General features: G+C 39.2%; 1 protein-coding gene across 1 annotated transcript; it reads left to right on the plus strand.

Annotated features, from left to right (window-relative positions):
* The first annotated feature begins 15,450 nt into the window (after nt 1-15,450).
* LOC146507596 (myelin-associated glycoprotein-like) lies at nt 15,451-18,472 on the plus strand. Its single transcript, XM_085178376.1, has 4 exons — nt 15,451-15,925; nt 16,466-16,747; nt 17,826-18,095; nt 18,173-18,472. Exons 1-4 carry the CDS (start codon nt 15,451-15,453, stop codon nt 18,265-18,267), a joined length of 1,122 nt encoding a protein of 373 aa, XP_085034502.1. The 3' UTR covers nt 18,268-18,472.
* The last annotated feature ends 3,748 nt before the right edge of the window (nt 18,473-22,220 follow it).

Consider the following 22,220-nt stretch of genomic DNA (forward strand, 5'->3'; position numbering starts at 1 on the left):
AGTGACTTCTGTCAGCTCTTTACTGCAGTCTGCAACAAAACATGTCATAAAAATAAATACTCAAGTAGAACTTTCAGGTATTTATACTTATGTGCAGTAACAAAGTATTTGTACTTCATTACATCTCTGCAAAACCCTCAGACAGAAACAACAAACAGAAAAACAAAGGAGATGAAAAATAACAAGAAACCATAAAACATGAACACGACCCATCATACTAATGGGCACGAACATTAACTCTAACAAGAACCAATAAGAACTGAGAACAACGCGGTCGGGCTGAGAGCTCCAACCTCCTCATGGCTCATGTCAGCAGTTATGCCCCACTGTCCCCCCAACTGTATTATAACTAATAAACAATTATGGCAATCATACATTTAATGACATGTCATAGACTTATAATAAAGGCTCTTTAATTAACAATAACATGATTATTAATTAGTTGTTTCAGATGTATGGAACATAATTCTGTGTTGTTGTCACTTTGAACAAAAAAGTTACTTTTTAGACAACAAATGTCAACTTTTTGTATTTGTTTAATCAACGAGTCGTCCAGAGACAGCTGGACGCAGCGCAGCCACTTTATATGTAACGACACAACGAGACCCGTGACTGAGGGTTTCACCTGCAGTGGGCCAACCTCGAACAAATGAGAAACAGCTGCCCTGCATACAGAGCAGCTGTTTCTGGGGAAGAAGAGCAAACAGAGAAATCAGACAGCTACTTCTAGTTGCTCCGTGGTGACGAGGGATCGCTCTGCACGCTGGATTTGGAAGATTTTCACACTGGATGCTCCCCCCGAGGACAGTCAGTTGTCTGGTTATGAAGCATAATCTACATGCTGACCAATCAAATGTTGAGTATCTGTTGATCTCAAAACTGGATTATAGATGGCAGTTGGTGTCATAAGCCCCGCCCTCTGTTCAAAGATGGTCATTCACAGTGAACACAGATGCTTCTTTCACTCCTCTTTCAAATCATCTGTCCAAGTTGTGAACATTGGCATCCTTGAAAGAGTGACCTTTGACCTTCAGATGCCGATGAACAGCCGAGTCTTGTCCCGTGGGGGTGACTCTTCTATGCACTTGTGAAGTGGCTGTAGAGGTCTGAGCCACACTGTACAGCACATTGTTAAGTTTGTCTTTGAGATGAACCCGTTTGTGTGGCGGTCCCAGCCTGTTCGGCGCCCTGGGCGGAGACTCCCTCTGCATGAATGAATGATGGGCTTGGATTCACAACATTATGAATGAAATGTGCTCTATTTGGAAGCAGCTGGCCCCTCCCCTTTCCACGGGTTGTGTGTGAGACATTAAATCATCAAAATATAAATTTTAAATTGTTATTGATCCCTTTACCCCGAGTCCTAAAGTGTATATTTATTTTCTTTCTCTTCTTATGTTTATTGTATGTTTACTTGCACTGCTGTAACTGGAGCCTCGTCTCGTCTCTCTATATACTGGACTGTATGTAGCGGCAGGGCCGTGCAGAGAGGTTTAAAGGGGCAGGTGCTCAAAGTTAAAAAGGGGCACATTGAACCAGGCTGAATAACAACAACACACATTCATCAAGAATCTAATATGGGAAGGGCAGGGCTGTGTTGATCTGAGACTGTAGACATTAAAAAGTCCATAGGAGAGATGGTAGCTGATTAAACAAGTGTCATGAGATAATAACAAAATGCAAAGATTGGTGACAGCACTTGGAACCATAAGGCAACAAAAAACTGTGAGAAATAATTTAGGCTCTGCCTGTGAATCACTCTTTGCTTCTCTTCTTCCTTCCATCCCATCATTTCATATATCACTCTCCACTTGCTGTCTATCTGAGAACAAGGCACAACTTGCTATTGCAATAAACTATAATCTAATTATCCACACCTAACAACTCTTTCACTTAATCTATAATAAAATGATGACAGAAAAATGTTATAGCACTGCCTTTAGTAGCCTCACACAGCTCCTACTGTTTCCTCCTCATGTCCTTACCAGCCATGTCTGGACATTGTTATATCATGAGTAATATTTTTTTTTAAATCCATCTAAATAAAACACACACATGCACACACAGTGACATTTTAGACCTTCTTCAGAATACTGTATATACTATGGGCATCACGGTGCTGATCCAGAATCCTTACATTACTGTTTATTACTAGAGCTGCAATAATAAAGCAATGAGGAGGGGGAAGTAATAAATATGAAATAATGTATTTATGATGATTCCATTTGTTTCACTATCCACTCTGTGCAGGGGCAAAGCTTATGACATTTTTAAACTGTAGAGATACAATAATTTTACTGCTGTAAAATCCAAATTTTGTCTTATTTAAAATATAAATCTAATATAATCTGCTTCTTAATGTATGTTCTTTAAAATACAGCGTGTGTTTTTTAAAATATTATAATTATAATAATGCATAATTATGTGGACATGCATATTAGATCGTTTTTTAGTGAAATATAATCCCTCCAGAAAGGCAGGAAAAGCCCGGAAACTTACTTTAAAACTAAATATGTTCTAAATACTTTAAAACTAAACATGTTCCCTAAAACGGTGACAGAGCTACAGACCCATGACAGCCTTACACAGGTAGCCAGCAGCTATGACCAGCACTACCTGTGCAGTTAATAAAAGGACAGGTAATGTTTGTCACGCTGTTGCACACACAGCACGCTCGTTTGTTTCAACATACCAACGTGTCCGTAATAAGCTAATACTCCTGTGTGCTACACACTACAGTGTACGCTGTACTTACTGGTTTTGTCGCATCAGTCTGGAGCCCTTTCTCAATTCTCAAGTACGCGAGTACGTACTCGCGTTCTCGGCGGGTACGGACTCGCCGAGAACGCACCAGCGTACTTGATGATGTCACAGGTCCGGAGTTTTTACTGCCGTCCTTAATTTAACTGTGAGTAATATGTTATGAAGCTTAACTTTAATCACAGCCAAACCGGTTTACTCAGGAACAAATAAAAAGCCGAAATAAGCCAAACATTAACATTTAGAAGTGATCTAAGTGACTTATATATCATGTTTAACCTCAGTAGTGAAATCTCTATTAATAAAAATAGTGTACATGTACATACGTGTACATACCTTAATAAAAACAAGCAGGTGAGATGTTAGAACGCTTTTATTTTTATTTTAGTGGACACTCAATACAATAGACAGCTACTGGGGTTTGTTTAACCTGAGTAGCGAAAAGACCGCGGGGGGGTTGAAAACGATGTGCCGGGAGTCCGCTGTTCTCGCCGGCTGTAATAATCCTCGACCTCGCTGTCTGCTATGGAGCTGGCGGGTCACAGACGTCTCGTCGGAGACGTCTGTGACCCGCCAGCTCGGAGCTCGTTTGGAAATATATGATATCTTGATAAACTGAGCAGATATTCGAAGTTTACACAGCTACATTCTCGCTTGAAAAGAACTTAAAAGTTTATTTTGTGACCCAGAAAGAGTAATATTTAAACGTTTTTCGCCCCGCTCGTCCGCCATTGCCGCGTTTGAGTTTTGGACGAAATGCATTCTGGGATATTTAGCTGTACCAAGTCCACACAAGTCACCACCGATGCATGCTCGATAAAACGGGCGGAGCGAGAACACATCCGGGACTTTTTCGCGTTCTCGGCTTGATGCGTACTTCGAATTGGAACAGTACTTGGTCTCCGACTGATGACGTATCACGAGTACACGAGAACGCAAGTACGCACAAGTACGCATATTGAGAAAGGCCCTGTGTCTCTGAGTTAACTTGTGTTTCTCCTACAGCTCCGGACCGCAAAAAATGCGCGTGCTCTTTGTGAGCTCGTTCCCGGCTCGTAACCAGCGCGTTCTGCCGTCAAGGGCGATCATTGGTTAAATGTGATCATGTGACTGATGCAAGCCAGATCCTTTTATTTAGCAAAACTGTGATTAATAGTTAAATATTATTGTTGAGGGGCACAGACAGGACTCCGCACGCACACATAAAAGAAATAATATATATTTTTTAAAAAGTTGCCTCAACAAAAGGGCACTTTGGGCACCCATCAGGAAAGGGGCGGGTGCTCAAGCCCCTCTAGCCCCCCCCCCCCCTCTGCACGTGCCTGCTTCTTGGAGATGCCAGCAAGAACTGCTCTGTGATGATTGAAAAGCTTCAACAAGATGACAGAGGACCTTTTTATTTCAGGATTGAAATTGAAGGTTACGACAGAGCTTCTTACAGAAATAACAAAGTCTCCATTTCAGTGATGGGTAAGTAAAGTCAACAAATTGGAGGGAACAAATAAAAGTAAACTTACACTTTGTATTTGTATTTCTCATAATCCTTTCTTTATTTCCAGTGTTGATATTTGAGGTTTAGAATTCTGCATTTCTGATCAGTTGTAGTTTTCCTGTCTCGGGTCTGACTGGATTCATTTCCACCAGTAACAGATAAGTGAACAGTGTGAAGTCAGGGTGCGGTGTTCTGGAAAATTGGGCAGTAATTTGATGAGCAATTTTTTTAATGATGGTAACTGTCTCATTCAAATCTAAAACTTAATAAAACATTTGTGCAAATCAGCAAATCAACCCATAAAAGCACTTTTATGTCAATATTTTTGAGCAGTCTTGGTTTCTATGGCTTGCGTCACAGGTTTTCTTTCAGAAATTCCAGAGTGACAAACTATAGCCTGGAAAGACTGGTTGTCAGTTAATACATATTCACTGGGTTTCAGATGTGTTTACTTGTCTTTCATTTGTGCTATTAATTTTGGTTGTTTAAAAAAAAATTATATATATATATATATATATATATATATATATATATATATATATATATATATATATATATATATATTCAGCCTTAAGTTAAACTGAAAACCAAAATTCTGGAAAAATGCAATTTAATAAGGAAACATGTACAAACATGGGAAAAAAAGCACCAGAAATAAAGCCCAGACTCTTTTCCTGTTATATTTTTAACCAACATTATTTATCTATTTATTTATATAGTTTTTTTTCTGTGGACAGCAACTCAAACAAAGTATGCAATACTTTTATTACTTTTCCCACATATTTCCTTGGAATGTTTGTAGGTGATGCTTCTGTATTGTGTGTGACCTCAGTAGTATCTTTGTGTGAATATCAAAATGTTTTTATATTTTGTTAACAAAGTTCTTAAACACGAAATGGGCAAGGTCATAATTGTAATCTTGATAAAACATAGCGGCAGTTACCCAGTGTGCTAACTAACATGTTGCATTTTTCATAATCTTGTTAACACAGATGATCCAAATCCCACTGATTTCTTTGTGCAAGAGGAGGTAAATGAGGATGAAAATGTGTCTGAATCTTGCTCTGTTTTTGTTTTTGGATACATTTCTAGTTAATTTTTGTAGTTTACTGGCTCCAGGAGGTCAGAGTTCAGATGTGTGATGTCATCAGTAAGCGCAGAAAAAAAATAGTGTCTGAGACGTGAGGGAGCGATGTTTTGCTGATGATGCGCTATCCTGCCTGTAACCTCCAAACTGAACTGAGGAGAATAAAGTTGCAAGAAAAAGGAGAATGGAGTCATGTCTCTCTGAGGGTGCAACAAACACAATCGCCCTTGTGTTTCACTCCTGCCCCACATATCCGCCTGATTTCCACTGGAGTCACTCTGGAGAGCAACACCTTCAAACACAGAAGCTTCAAAATGGCCAGTGGAAAGCAACATCTACTCAAACCACACTGATCACAACCGACCTTTACAATGCAGAGTTACATACCACGGAGGAAAGCATCCAGAAACATCCAAGACCCTTAAAGTAAAATGTAAGTGTGACGTTATCAGTACATTTGATGATTCAAGAAAATCATTGTATCATAAAGAAAGAGTATAGAACTAAACCTGAACAGAAAAATTGTCAGTATTTTTGCACTGTGATATGTAACAGGATTTAGTTTCAGCACCAAATGTGAAGTTGTGTTACATATAAAATTAAATTGAATATAATCTATTTTTTTTTTTTTACAGCTTCTGCCACAGTCACAGGATTCACAGTAATCATGACTCATCTACATTGTCCCAACAGTCAACATGAAGTTGTTTGGTATTTAGACTGAGGTGATTTTGAGATTGATTTCTGTCCAATTTATCACCTACAAAAATGGTTTTACTGTCACGGACTGCTGGGGCAGACCGTGTGGAGTGAGTAGAGGACCCAAGAGCAGACAGAGGCGAGGACACAAAACTTGACTTAACAAAAAGTGAGCCTTTATTTAGGGCCAAAAACTCACGGAAAAAATAAAAACAACAAAATAACTGAGGGAAAACCTGAACATAGACTGGGAAACTATGACTCTGAGATTTAGACTATGACTAAACAACGACTTACTATGGCTAGGAAACTGTGACAAGGGGTAGGTGAGATAACACAGACGACGCGACACTGAACACAGCAAGACTGAGGACTAAATAAACACATGAGGTGAGCAGAGGAAGTGGAGACACATGAGGACACAGCTGCCACACATAACCTAATGACAGGACAGGGGAAGTGAAACTAAATGCAATGAACAAAGAACGGAGGGCTCTTTCAAAATAAAACAGGTAACATGATGAGACAGACCAAACAACATGGGTTTGACAACATTAACGGTAAAATACAACATACATGGGTAACAAACTGTAAGATTTTCATTAAGCTAAACAGGACACCAGAAGAGGCAAAAGTATTGATAGTGAGGAACATGGAGGATCTGGACAAGTATAACTGACACCAATGTATCAATTACACCAGGAAATGACATGGACACGTTGAAATTAATTCTTCAACAGAAAGTAATTGATCTAGATTGTGAATATAAGGAGCAAAATATAATAGATCCAGAAATAGATTCTGAAAGTAATTTTCTTTCTTTTTTTGTTAAAAATTGTAATTATTTCACACAGGAACAATATGAAAAAAAAATTAACCTAGACGGGAAGCTCTCATTAATTCACTTTAACAGCAGAAGTATGTACTCTAATTTTGATTTCATTAAGGACTACTTGCAACAATTTTCTCACCCCTTTAGTGTTATAGCCATCACTGAAACTTGGTTCAATGTTGATAAAGGAATAGATTTCTGTTTGAATGGATATGATTTAAAATACATGAATAGATTAAATAAGGCGGGCGGCGGGGTTGCTATATATGTTCATAACTCTATAAAATATAATGTTGTAACAACTATGCCTATGGCTATTGATGGAATTTTGGAATGTTTGACTATTGAGATCATGAATGAAAAAAAGAGAAATGTTATAATAAGTTGCATATATCGGACACCCAGTTCAAGTATTGACACTTTTTATGAATGGATAGAAAAAACGTTTGCTTCGGTGAACCAAAAATTACTATTCATCTGTGGTGATTTTAATATTGATTTGCTAAACCCAACAAGGTTAAAAGCCATTGATGACTTTACTGACACGATGTACAGCTTATCACTATATCCAACAATAACAAAGCCAAGCAGAATAACATCACATAGCGCCACTATTATTGACAACATTTTTACTAATGTCATGGATTTCCAAATTAATAGTGGCCTGCTTGTCTGTGACATAACTGACCACTTACCAGTTTTTACTTTGTGTGACTGTGATTTAAAAAAAAATAGATACCAAGATTACGATAGCAAAGCGAATAATAAATGAAGAAGCAATTCATGCCTTTAATTTCGATTTAGCACAACAAGATTGGAGTTCGGTGTATGAAGAGTCAGATGTGGACAAGGCTTATGATAATTTCCTAGATATTTTTACCATGTTGTACAATAAACATTGTCCTGTAAACGAACACATGACAAAGAAAAAAAAGATAAAAAGTCCTTGGTTCACAAAAGGAATTATTAATGCTTGTAAAAAGAAAAACAATCTGTATAAACAGTTCATCAAAGTAAAAACAAAAGAAGTGGAACAAAGATATAAAGCATATAGAAATAAATTGACTGATATTATAAGAACGAGCAAACAACTTTATTATAGAAGAAGATTATATGAAAATAAAAACAATATAAAAGGAACTAGGGGCGATTGTGGCTCAAGAGTTGGGAGTTCGCCTTGTAATCGGAAGGTTGCCGGTTCGAGCCCCGGCTTGGACAGTCTCGGTCGTTGTGTCCTTGGGCAAGACACTTCACCTGTTGCCTACTGGTGGTGGTCAGAGGGCCCAGTGGCGCCAGTGTCCGGCAGCCTCACCTCTGTCAGTGCGCCCAAGCTTACATTGTAGCTTACCATCACCAGTGTGTGAATGGGTGGATGACTGGATATGTAAAGCGCTTTGGGGTCCTTAGGGACTAGTAAAGCGCTATATAAATACAGGCCATTTACCAACTTGGGATGTGTTAAACAACTTAATTAAACAAGGATCTTCTGGAACATCATATCCTGAATGTTTCATTGATGCAAATGGTGAAAATCACAACATGAGTAATATTGTCGATGGGTTTAATAAATTCTTCATAAATGTTGGCCCTGAACTAGCAGCGGACATCCCGTGTCATGAAAATGAAAATATCAGTAATATAAAATCAAATCCCTTTTCACTGTTCCTCTCAGCTACAAATGAGCAAGAAGTAATAAATATCACATTAAAATGTAAAAGTAAGTCTTCAATGGATTATCATGACATAAATATGTCTGTAGTTAAACAGGTTATTCTGAATATTGCTAGTCCCTTAACATATGTCTGTAATTTATCATTTCAGTCCGGTTGTTTTCCAAAAAAAATGAAAATTGCGAAAGTAATACCACTATACAAAAGTAATGACAAACACAGTTTTACCAATTATAGGCCTATTTCTCTACTGCCTCAATTCTCAAAAATTCTAGAAAAACTTTTTAATTCAAGATTAGAAAAATTCCTTGAAAAACATCAAATAATTAATGTTGGTCAGTATGGTTTCAGAACGCAAAGAACCACTTCAATGGCGATAATTGAGGCAGTAGAAGAAATTACTGATACACTGGATAAAAATAAATATGCAGTTGGTATTTTTGTTGATCTCAAAAAGGCCTTCGACACAATCAATCACTCAATTTTATTGGATAAATTGGAAAGATATGGTATTCGAGGGAAAGCTGGTAACTGGTTAAAAAGTTACCAAACGGGTCGGGAACAATATATTAGCATAGGGCATTACCATTCAGAGAAACTTGGTATTACATGTGGTGTTCCCCAAGGGTCAGTGTTGGGACCAAAACTTTTCAATGTATACATAAATGATATTTTTGATGTTTCTCAAGTACTTAAACTCATACTGTTCGCAGATGACACCAACATATTTTTCAGTAGCGATGATTATACTGATCTTGTAATGACCGTAAACAGGGAGCTAAAATTATTTAAAAAATGGATGGATATAAATAAATTATCATTAAATATAAATAAAACTAAAGCAATGTTTTTTGGTAATTTAAAATATAATATAGAATTACCAATTATCATTGAAGGTGTACCAATTGATAATGTGAGTGAAAACAAATTTTTGGGAGTCGTAATTGATAACAAAATTTCATGGAAACCCCACGTCAGACACATAAAAACCAAAATTTCCAGAAGCCTCGCAGTTTTGAACAAAGTGAAACCATACCTTGATAAAGATGCACTTCGTACTCTGTACTGTACCCTGGTTCTTCCATATCTTACATATTGTGTGGAAGTGTGGGGAAACACATATAAAAATACAACTAATCCATTAGTCACAGTACAGAAACGAGCACTGCGTATTATTCACAAGGCTGGTTATCTAGATCATACTCACAAATTCTTTCTTCAGGCAAAGTTACTTAAATTCCAGGATCTGGTTAATTACAATACATCCATAATTTTGTATAAAGCTTTTACTAAACTTCTACCGGCAAATTTACAAACTAGATTTGAAATTCGAGAAAAGGTTTATAATGTGAGAGGCTTCGGAGAATTCAAATTACCCAGAACTCGAACAACCCGTAAAGGTTTTTGTGTGTCTGTATGTGGTGTGAAAATCTGGAACAGTCTGAGTTTACAATTGAAGCAATGCAAAAATATTCACAGATTTAAATTCCTCTACAAACAGTTGGTCTGGTCACAGTATCAATGATGGTTTTTAGTGTGCTCTGTAACGTCTGTTCTCTTACCATTGCTGGTATGGATTCCAAGAGAAAAAAAAAAAGAAGAGTGTGCGTATGTATGTATATATACGTGCATGTGTGTGTAGATAAATATGTATGTATGTATGTATGTATATGTATGTGTGTTTGTTACTTGTAATTATTACTGCCTGTTACCTGTGGTAATGCAATTTATAATTTATATATTCTGTATTCAGTTATGAAGGCTCTAATTGTTGTTTGCGAGCTGCCGTTGAGATGCTTGTATGTGCCCGGGGCTGTTGAAGGGTTTGTATGCAATGATGGGCGTAGCTGCGGGAAGTTTATTGTTTTTGTTGATGAGTCAGTATAGGGGTGGGATTTAATAAGTTTTCTTCGTCCCACTCCTTTTTCAGGCAATTTTTGTTTTTTGTTTTGTGCATTTTATGTTCAATATAGGTATTTGTTGTGCCTGAAAATGAACACATAAATGAATGAAATGAAATGAACATGGGCTTGACAACATGGGCTTGACAACATGGGACGTGGAACACAAAGGGCAAATGAGACTAAGATCCAGGGGAAGGGAAAATGAGGAGATCCAATAAACAAAACTAAGGCTGAACAACTTAGGGGTTCAAGAGAGGTAGATGAGCTTAACCCAAACAATAAATGACAAAACACAAAGACTCAAGTTCTAACTAATAATGCATAAACAAGAACTTAACATATCCCCATACCAAAAACAGAAATACACAATATATAATGAACTTAAAATGCTGGGTCACAGACCCAGCCATGACAGTTTTACATACAGGGATCAGAAAACTTGGGCTGAGTGTGTGACATACAGTCACTCTCTCCCACGGGTGCAGCCAGCTCAGCTGTACTGGGGCGACGGCGGCGTGAACGCTGTTTTCGCCAAGAAGGGGGAAGAGACAAGCCGGGCCACGAATCCTCCAGCGGACCAGGCCGAACGTCCTCCGACTCTTCATACTGGAGAGGCAGCTCCGGGCGGATACGTACGGTGGAGACAAGGAAGTCGTGAATGAGGGGGTGTAGCAAGCCGAATAGCCAGGGGAGTCCGGAAACCATCCGCTGTAAGCGAGTGGCTAACAACTCCTGGTATTCAGGAGCTGGTAACGCTACCCACTCTTGGCAATGATATTCCATCATGTAAATTAAATCTGCCCGGAGCTCGGCGGAGGGATTGTGAGCTGCTGGGTCCATGTCTTGGTCGCGTTCTTCTGTCATGTTTCGGTTGTGTGGCAGGCAGGAATTGGACCCAAACGCAAACTCACAGGGACAGCACTTGAACTCAAAAGCACAGAATCGCACACAGCATGAGGGAGAACACGACACAGAACTGAGGGAGACGCTGACCTAAATACACAGAGGGTTAACGAGGGAAGTGGGAGCACACGGGGAACACAGCTGACACAGATAATTGTAATGAGACAGGGCAGGAGTAACACAACATGACGCATACTGACGAGAGACTGTCAAAGTAAAACAGGAAGTACACAGAGGTTCAGACAGGAGGAGAGAGAGAGAGCACAGACATAACGGGCTGGGGAAAACATTGAATGCAACACAAGGGGAGACGAGGGGAGACGAGGGCTCACAGATACACAGAGGGGCACACAGGGGGTAAAAGTCACAAGGGGAAATCAAATAAGGAACAACTTAACAGAACAACCCAGGAACCACGGCCCAAATAAAGAACAAAATACAAGAATACATGAAAACTAAGAATGCTGGGCCAACATGGCCCAGGACCATGACACTCTCTCAGTCTGTTTCTAGAACCTAAAGAGAATTATGGATTTGATCAACTGGTCTCTGAATGTTATTGACACCCTTTAACGAGAAGTCTGGGCTCGGGAGAGACCGAGTGCCCTGGAGGGACTTTCCCTGCCGGATACACGATGGACGGGTGGCAGACATGGAGGATCGTGTGCCTGGCGGGACTGTCGATCGAGGACGCTGAAGATATCTACCTATTCTGAACCATGATAACAGGGTTCTTGCTGATCGGAGCTGGCTTGGCCCTGGCTTATTGGAGAATTAAGAAAGCGGAACCAGCTGTTCAAACCCCCCCCTAGGCTGCCCGCTGGGATTGAAACGATGGGACGAGGCGTGACTTCTCAGAAAGGGCTCATTGAGAGCAGCATGGTTAAGACCTTGGAGACGCTTACGGCTGCAGTGAATACTCAGAATAACACCTCTGAACGTATATTGGGTTACATCAAGGAGAGGCCTGCTCAGAACAAAACCTTTGAGCGAAAGTTGGATTACATCGTGGAACAGCTGACTGCAGTCGTGAGTTCTCAGAATCGGCTCTCTGAGCAAAAGAATGACAAGACCAGCAAGTTTGATAACATCATGGGGAAGCTCGCGGTTCTCCAACGGGAGATTGAGAGACCAGTGTCGGAGTGTTAAAGAACAGCTTTGAAATTCTCCTGAGTTGTTGCAAAAGACAAATTACCATCATAATCCGGCTACCCCCTCGGCGCCAGCTGTGGGCTCAAAGCTGGAGCCTGATAACGACTGTGTTGAGTCTGTTCCTTCCCGTTCCATGCAAGGCCACCTGGGTTTGCTGGAAGACTGTTTACTTAGCCTGGCAGGGCGAAGGACACTGTCTCAGCTGAACTCTGGACACGCACACACATACATATACTGATACTGATAAGCACTCACCGACGCATCACCCTCCCTACCCCGGATCCAACGCCACCTCCAACGCTTACCTCCCCTCTGAGGATGACATCGGGTCAGTTGGAGGCGCAGTCGAAGATTGCAGCGATCCCAGATCAGATGTACACACTGGAACTCTTTCCCATGTTGCTGTCTGTGTTTATTGTACTATGGTGTGTTGATATCTGTGCATTCCTGTATTATCCTTCTGTGTTACACATTTCCATGTTTTTTTCCTCGCTACCTAGCCTGACCTGTCTCCCCAATGTGATGTTTGTGTATTGTATGTACGGTTGGAGATCTGTCATCTTGGTTGTGGGCAAAAGACCTGCAACTGACAAATAAAGGCTATCTCATCTCATCATATCTGCCAATCGCAGCCTGTGGGGATTGTGATTGTTTTCTACAGCAGCTGTCTCTTAAAGGTTTAATCCTCAGTCCACATAGCATGCACTAAAAACAGCAAACATTAACCAGTAAAACCAAACAAAAAATGTAATTAACATCATCTTTAGTGTCTTTTTGTTGCAAAGATTTTGCACATCAGCTAAAATTCACATGTTCATATGAATTTGTTCAAATCAATTTGTTCTGCTTTTTTAATTATGTTTACCACTCAGTCTCTCACATCATGTTTTATTTGAGCTCATCTAAAATTAGTAAAGCATTAACACTAAGAGTGAAGTGGGTTGCTGCACTGTTGTCAGGGTCACTTTAGGGCTGTGAAGTGCTGTCAAGTGTATCTCGCTGTTCATGATTCTTCTTTGTTTTTGCTACTTTCTACATTGTAGATACATACTGAAGACATCAAAATTATTTTGATCAGCTTCATGATGTAGTCACCTGAAATGGTTTTCACCTCACAGGTGTGCCTTGTCTGGGTTCATCTTGCCTTCTTAATGGGTTTGGGACCGTCAGTTGTATTGTGCAGAAGTTAGGTTGGTACACAGCTGACAGTCCATTTCAACAACTGTTAGAATTCATATTATGGCAAGAACTAATTAGCTAAGTAAAGAGAAATGACAGTCCATTATTACTTTAAGAACTGAAGGTCAATCAGTCTGGAAAATTGCTAAAACTTTGAAAGTGTCCACAAGAGCAGTCGCAAAAACCATCAAGTGCTACAATGAAACTGGCTCACATGAAGAAAGGAAGGAAGACCAAGAGTCACCTCTGCTGCTGAGGATAAATTCATCCAAGTCACCAGCCTCAGAAATTGCAAATTAACAACATCTCAGATTAGAGCCCAGATAAATGCCACACAGAGTTCCAGTAGCAGACACATGTCTATATCAACTGATGAGACTGGGTGAATCAGGTCTTTATGGTCAAATAGCTGCTGAGAAGCCACTACTAAGGAAAAGCAACAAGGAGAAGACAATTTTCGAGCCAAGAAACACAAAGAATGCACATTAGACCAGTGGAAATCTGTGCTTTAGTCTGATTAGGCCAAATTTGAGATCTTTGGTTGCATCCGCTGAGTCTTTGTGCGACACAGAAAAAGTGAACGATGGTCTCTACATGCGTGGTTCCCACCATGAAGCATTGAAGAGGAGGTGTGATCGTGTGGGGATGCTTTGCTGGTGATACTGCTGGGGATTTTTTTTTAAATTGATGGCACACTGAACCAGCATGGCTACCACAGCATCCTGCAGCAACATGACATCTCATACAGTTTGCATTTGGTTGGACCATTATTTCTTTTTAAACAGGACAATGGCACCACATACACCTCCAGGCTGTGTAAGGGCTGTTTGACCAAGGAGAGTGATGGAGTGGTGAGCCAGATGGCCTGGCCTCCAGAGTCACTTGACCTAAACCCAATCAAGATGATTTGGGATGAAATGGACCGGAGAGTGGAGGTAAAAGACTGTTGGAAAACCATTTCAGATGACTACCTCATGAACCTCACAAGGAGAATGCCCAGAGTGTGCAAAGCAGTAATCAAAGCAAAGGGTTGCTATTTTAAAGAGTCTAAAATAAAACATGTTTTGAGTTGAGCTGGTTGCAAAATATGATTTTTGTCATTTTTCAAGTGGTCTTGAACTTTTGATTGGGACTGTACCCTACAGAAACACTTCAGAGAATTAGACATAAGCAATTAAAAAAGGTTTACAACCAAAGAATTGAGACTACATTGCATATCTAGACAGGTATCCAGCTGTCGTTATAATGACTCTATTAGAGTAAATACACTTTAACACTGCTGATTTAACACTGGGGAATTTACTGTGTAGACAATACCTTAAACTATCGGAAAAGGCCTTAAAGCTGGTGTGTTTAGGAGACTCAAAAAGGAATCAAAAGTAGAAGGCATGTTGATCAAGCTGTCATGTCAACAAAAACAACAACTGAGAATGTACTTCTAAAAAAAAGATAAGAAAAAACTGTCCCAACCATATGTATATGAGGGTAAAAAAGTTTTGTGCATGATAAAGTGTATGTATTGGGTATTAAAAGCAGACTGGAGACTCACAAGTCACACTTCTGAAGGAAATGAAAGTAACAACAAATGTGAGTGTGTAACAGTGACAAGAAAAGATGACATTACGGTGGTCTTTGTCTTTGTTCGTAATGTGCATTTGCTTTAAAGGTATGGATAATTTATCTGTAATCTTTATTTCTCACAAGATGTAAACTTAAACAGGTTTTCTTTTCATATGGCTTTGCTTTTTTGTCCAGTATTTTGTGAGTATTAAATGATCTTTTCTGTATTTTCCCATGCATCTAATCTCTCTTTCTTTCACTGGTTGTCTTATTCCTGTACTTTGATGAAGCAAACTTCATCAAATTTTACTGTGGATTTTATTACAGTTTCTCCAATGGAAGCTTCATCTTGGACTGTAAAGGTGCCATCCTCAGTAAAAGGTCACCTTGGATTATGTGTGGTGATCCCCTGTTCTTATGACTTCCCTAGTCCAAAAAATGAGGTCAGCGAGTTCACAGGGATTTGGTACAGTGACAATGATCAAGTCATCTGTCATTCCGATGCATCTCAAATTTTGGATCCGTTTCTGAATCGGACAAAACTACTGGGAGATCTCAGCAAGAAGGATTGTTCTCTGATGATTGAAAATCTTCAACAAAGTGACGGATGGCCTTTTTATTTCCGGATTGAAATTAAAGGCCACAGCCGGTATTCCTACATCAATGATAAAGTCTCTATTTCATTGAGTAAGTACAATTAGTCAGTGTGAGTAAGTACTACTAACAATAACACCACATTTTCTAGTTCTTGTAACTATCTCTTTGTTTCCAGTGTTTTTACCGTGATGTTTTATTATATTGATAAGTGCTGAATAAATATTTTAGTGTGAATGTGCAATGCTCTAGAACATTTTGCTTTATTTTTCTTTCTCAGCCTTTTCTCAATTTACTGAATTATTCCTTCAAAGCTAAGATTTAATAAAGCATTTTTTTAATTGCTAATTGATTTAATGGCAAGAGCACTTTTTTATCAGTATTATTTAACCCTGTTTATTGCTATGACTTACTTTAAGTTTAATGTAAAACCTTGCATAGCAAAGTTTTTGTCAAACTGGGTGATTTGGATTTAGATGTTAAGTGTCTCTGTATGGAAGAGAATGGGCAAAAATGAAAACAAAAAACTCATCAGCAGCTATACTGTTTAAGTGGACTTGTATTTCCATTACAGTACACTTACCATCATGATGGAGTTCGGGTTTATGATCATAATCTTTTTTGTTAACACAGGTCAACCTAATTTATCGGTGCAAGAGGAGATAAAGGAGGGTGAGAATGTGTCTGCATCCTGCTCCGTGTTTCACTCCTGCCCCAAATATCCACCTTCTTTCATCTGGAGTCACTCTGGAGAGCAGCACGATCAAACACAGCAGCTTCATGAAGGCCAGTGGAATTCAACATCTACTCTGACCTTTCACCCAAACCGCTCTGATCACAACAAGCCTTTAAAATGCAACATAACATACCATCGAGGTCTGCACCAGGAAACAACTAAGATACTTCAAGTAAGATGTAAGTATACTGTACATTAACAGTGTATCAACCACTGTAAATAGTTTCATTTTTTTAAGCATTCAAAATCGGCGATACAGTATTTTACAATATAAACAAGCAAACAAATAAAATAGGTGCAGTAACCAACATAGCCGACAGGTCTAGCCCAGATCTGGTGTCAAGCTGGCACTGCTGGCTGACTTCTGGTATGGTAAGTGGTATGTTGTCCAGATATGGGTGAGGCCTGGCGTAGATGACACCGTTTATGTGGCACGATTGTGGTTTGGTGTATGTGGCCCAGGCTCATAGAAAAGAAGTCTGGTCCGGATCTGGCATCAAGCTGGCGCTTCTGACTGACTGGTGTCATGGCAGGGTGTCTGTCAGCCAGATGTGGGCCAGGTCTGGCAATGATGGCACTATTTATGTTCCTATTTCCTATTTTAGTTAGAAGACCCAAATGCCCTGTTGCAATACTATACTGCTATGGTAGCCAACGTTTCAAATGCAGGTTTGTGAGTATACACTTTATCCACAACCTAGTGAGGGTTTACTCATGTTTACCACTGAGTGGCTGTAGCTCAGAGGTAGAGCGGGTCACCTAATGATCAGAAGTTAGTGGTTTAATCCCTGGTTCCTCCGGTCTTCATGTCAAGAGCATGAATGTGTATGAATGTAGTTAGGAAGCACTCAGTTGAAAAAGTGTATGATTGGGTGAATGTGACATTTTGTCTAGAGCACATTGAGTAATTTCTGAAAAGAGATTCGTCATGTTGCTTTTGCACTATTTTGTTACTGCACATGTTGTTATTACATGGCTTGATTAAGGTACACATTAGGCTGACACTGTTCAGCTCCAGCAAAGGGCCAGCAGTGTGTCTGCAACTGGCCCGTGGCTGCACACAACTTACACATGCCCCACATACTGTAGTATGTGCTGCACTGCTATCAGTGAAGAAGGGGTAATCAGATAATCAGATCCTGCACCTCAGCGTGTTATGCACGTTATGTTACACTAGAATGAATTCAATTACAAAACACTTTTTTTCATTCAAACATACATAATAAATGCATGGCTATCTTCCATTTTTATTTCATGTCCTCACAGATGGCCCTGACATCAAGACTTCCTCAAAGTGTTCTTCAGAGGACGGCGTGGTAAAGTGTGAGTGCATCGTAGAGTCCGAGCCTCCCAGCATGGTACATTTTGTTCTTGGTGACAGAGTCCTGCAAAGCAGCAAAGCAGAGAAAAATGGCTTTGTTACTATTGAGACTCTGCAGACAGACTTTGGGTCTTTACGGTTTGTGCACTGTCTGGCAAACAACATGCTGGGATATGACAACATTTTGCTCTCTTTACCTGTTAATGGTAAGAAAGACTTAGGATGGATTGATCTCTCTATTTTTACACGACAAAAATACTTAACATGGTTTCTTTGTCAACAGACAACATGCAGAATATTTTTATCTCGTCTGGAGCAGGTGTGATTTTGCTGATTATTTTGATAGGAAGTGGAGTGGGAGTTGTTAAAAAATGGTAAGTTGTCATGAACATAATCATTGCAGATAAACAAGTAAGTCATGTATGTGGGAGAATCTCTAAATATAGCAACAGTTTTCAGAGCACCAGAGAGTCAGAGAGACCTGTCAAACTTCTGTAATGCCCGAACAAAAAGGTTTTATTATTCTTCAGCTCAGTTTGCAAACAAACAAAATCCTACCATGATAAAATAAGATTTGAAAAGATGTGTAAATACATTACATGGTTGTTGTTTTTTTTGCATTCTTTCTGCAGGAAAAAGAACAGGGAGCATATCCCTTCTCCTGACATTTACGCAAATGATCCTGTCTATGGCAATGTAGGGATAAGCAATGCTTTCTTAATTGATTCATTCATAATGTACATGCATAAAAAGGGAGTTAATTAATCTTGTTTCTCTTTGCAGATTGCTTGAGATGAGTCAATATATGACAATGTGTATTGTGTGGAAGACCAACTACAGTCCATGTTGTTGAGTCAAGAAAAATGTTGTTTTGGGGGTGGTTTTTTTTTTTTTTGGTTTGTTTTTTAATCTGTTATATTTCTATAAGTCTGTAATCTATGACTCATGTTTTCTTGGTCAGACCAATGATCTAGTTTGAAAGATTAATAATAAAGTTTAGTCAAATATACAAAATTACAAAAAAATTGTGATCTCTGTTCTTATTATAATTTGATATCTATGACATTTTTGTTCATTAATTACATTCAGTAATATTTGTTATTATTGATAGCATAGAAGGCTATCCATAAGTATTGTGGAGTATATATGGAGTTATATACTCCATATATACTGCTTGTGCCCCAAAATGTAAGATACTTGGGAAATATTATTTCTTTTTTTTTTTTTTGACAAAATTACCAAGAAATTATACAATATTTTAAATATTTTAATTACTTGTTCAAAACTTAAATTTACTTAGGGATAAACGACACCAAGTGGAACAGAGGCAGTGATTAATAATATTAATGCTTAAATGCAGAATGGTGTATCATGGTGTAAACCAGGGGTGTCCAAACCTTTTTCACTGAGGGCCACATACATAAAAATAAAGGAGGTATAGAGCCTTAACTTTAGTGTATTAAAGTTAGAAAAATCTATTAAAGGTGGTCAAATATGTTATATTGTTGAATATAATTAAAGACAAAACTGCCTTCATCACAACTTTCCATAAATGGATCTTTCTTGATTTATTTAGAAAAAGCTTTGGTAGCTCATTCTCAGAACAGCAGCCTCAGCTTTCTTCTTAGACAGAAGATTTACAGCACAGAGAAAAAACAATAAAGGGGAAAATGGGATGGGTAAATTTCAAGCTTGTTATTTAAGTTATTAGGCTTAGCTTAGGGGCTCGCTCGGGCCACTTCGGGGGTGGGGTCGGTCACTCTGGCACAGCTGGCTCACGGGCATATATTTATATATAAACATATATAAATAAAACCACTTTTTTTTACATTAGTAATTCCTTTTGTGCATAATTTTATATTATTGTTAATAATAAATTAATGAAAGCAACAAAACAACCCGAAGAGCCGGTTCGGAGCCGAGAGAGCCGGCTCTCTAAAAAGAGCCGGAAATCCCATCATTAGTAGCTTGGGGTAAATTTCTTCTGTGATTGTCCTTTTTGGTGGAGCAACTGCCTTGATCAACAGAAGCTCCCCCTAGTGTTAAAAGTAAGAAGTGCAATACACTCAAGCAAAAGTTGAAGTGCGGGTCATATTCTATTGTATTTATAAAATTTCTTGCGGGCCAATTAAAAATGGACCGCGGGCCGTAGTTTGGACACCCCTGGTGTAAACACTCAGTCCACAATAGAAGGCCCCAGCAGCCTGTAATAGGCTTACTGCCACAACATAACTAAGAGAGGAATAAGGGTCACCCAACTCAGTCCTAACTATATGCTTTATCAAAAAAGAAAGTTTTAAGCCGAATCCTAAAAGTAGAGAGTGTGTCTGTTTCCCGAATCCAAACTGTTTTTATTATTATTATTAATCCAAGCAAAAAATTCAAAACCTTGTAGTCCCTCTACAGAAGAGGGGCCTGAAAGCCGAAGGCTCTGCCTCCCATTCTACTTTTAAATACTCTAGGAACAACAAGTAAGCCAGCCGTCTGAGAGCAATGTGCTCTAATAGGGTGATATGGTGTTATGAGGTCTTTAAGATAAGAGGGGACCTGAATATTGAAAAACTTGTATGTGAGGAGAGGGATTTCAGATTTGGTATTGGATTTAACAGTGAGCCAATGAAGAGAAGCCAGTACAGGAGAAATATGCTCTCTCTTTCTAGTCTTTGGCAGTACTCTTGCTGCAGCATTTTATAGTTTATAGTTTATTTATTTATATAGCACATTACAACAGGAACGTTGACCAAAGTGCTGTACAATAATACAAAATACCTAGTAAAACAACTTATAATATTGATAGCAAACATCCAATATGAATTAACAAATAACTCCCATACTGTATTAAAAGTCAGTAAATACAAATGTGTTTTAAGATAAGATTTAAAAAGATTGACAGTAGGAGCCTGTCTGATGTGTAGGGGTAAATTATTCCACAGCTTAGGCGCTAAAACTGCAAATGCTCGATCGCCTCTATGAACCAGCCTCGACCTTGGTACGGCTAAAAGCAAAAGATCACTTGATCTAAGAGATCTAAAGGGGGCATAAGGCTGCAAGAGGTCAGACAAATACCTGGGAGCCTGTCCATTCAGGGCTTTGTAAGTCAAGAGTAACATTTTAAAATGAATTCTGAAGTCGACAGGGAGCCAATGAAGAGAGGCGAGCACCGGGGAAATATGTTCACATCTTTTAGTGCGTGTCAGAAGACGAGATGCAACATTCTGGGCCAACTGCAGTCTTGCCAGGCAGGTCTGGCTAACTCCAGCATAAAAGGAGTTACAATAGTCCAGCTGGGATGTAATAAAAGCATGAATCGCCCATTCAAAGTTTTTAAAAGATAAAAAAAGATCTCACCTTAGATACATTAGAAAAAAACTTTGGCTTTTCTGCTTTTACAATGTCCTGACTGTCTCTCAACATGAGAAAAGACACCTGCAGCCCATCTTTTTTCCACTTACGCTCAGCCTTCCTGCGCTCTTGTCTGGCTGAAGGAGTGGCCTTATTTATCCATGGGTCTGATTGTGGTTTCGAGCTCATAGTTTTAAAAGGAGCGACCTCATCAAGGACAGTTTTGCATTCATCATAAAAATTAGATGTCATTTCCTCAGTACCAAAGCCAAGGGGAGCTCTTAAAACTGTTTTAAAAGCAATAGAAAATTGTTCTGTTGCAGATGGGTTAAAAACACGACAACGGCATGTTGGAATAAGAGGTGTAAAATGGCGGAGAGATAAAAGTATATCAAACACAACAGGACAGTGATCAGAAAAAACAGCGTCACATATTTTCATGTGAAATTCTGAGAATACGTGCTTCTTTTGCGGTGGAGGAACACCAGAGTGATTGCTTACGGAAATTGCTTCTTCAACATCTTTAAGAGTTCTGAACAAATGTCTGTCCTCCTCCAGAACATCTTATGTACACAAACGCGCGTTCCAACTTCTTATCTGGTGCGCGTCTTTTCTTTTGACAGCGAATGCGCACCTGCGTACGGAGCCCCGCAGGGGACATGGGAGAAAAAAAAATTAAGACGGACTTTTGCGAGATCTCGCAAAACTAACTCGGGATCTCGCAAAAGTTTTGCGAGATCTCGCAAAACAAACTCGGGATCTCGCAAAAGTTTTGCGAGATCTCGCAAAACAAACTCAGGATCTCGCAAAAGTTTTGCGAGATCTCGCAAACGTTTTGCGAGATCCCGAGTTTGTTTTGCGAGATCCCGAGTTTGTTTTGCGAGATCCCGAGTTAGTTTTGCGAGATCTCGCAAAACTTTTGCGAGATCCCGAGTTTGTTTTGCGAGATCTCGCAAAAGTCCGTCTTAATTTTTTTTTCTCCCATGTCC

This window comes from Neolamprologus multifasciatus, chromosome 11 (assembly GCF_963576455.1).
Source record: "Neolamprologus multifasciatus chromosome 11, fNeoMul1.2, whole genome shotgun sequence".
Lineage (NCBI taxonomy): Eukaryota > Metazoa > Chordata > Actinopteri > Cichliformes > Cichlidae > Neolamprologus > Neolamprologus multifasciatus.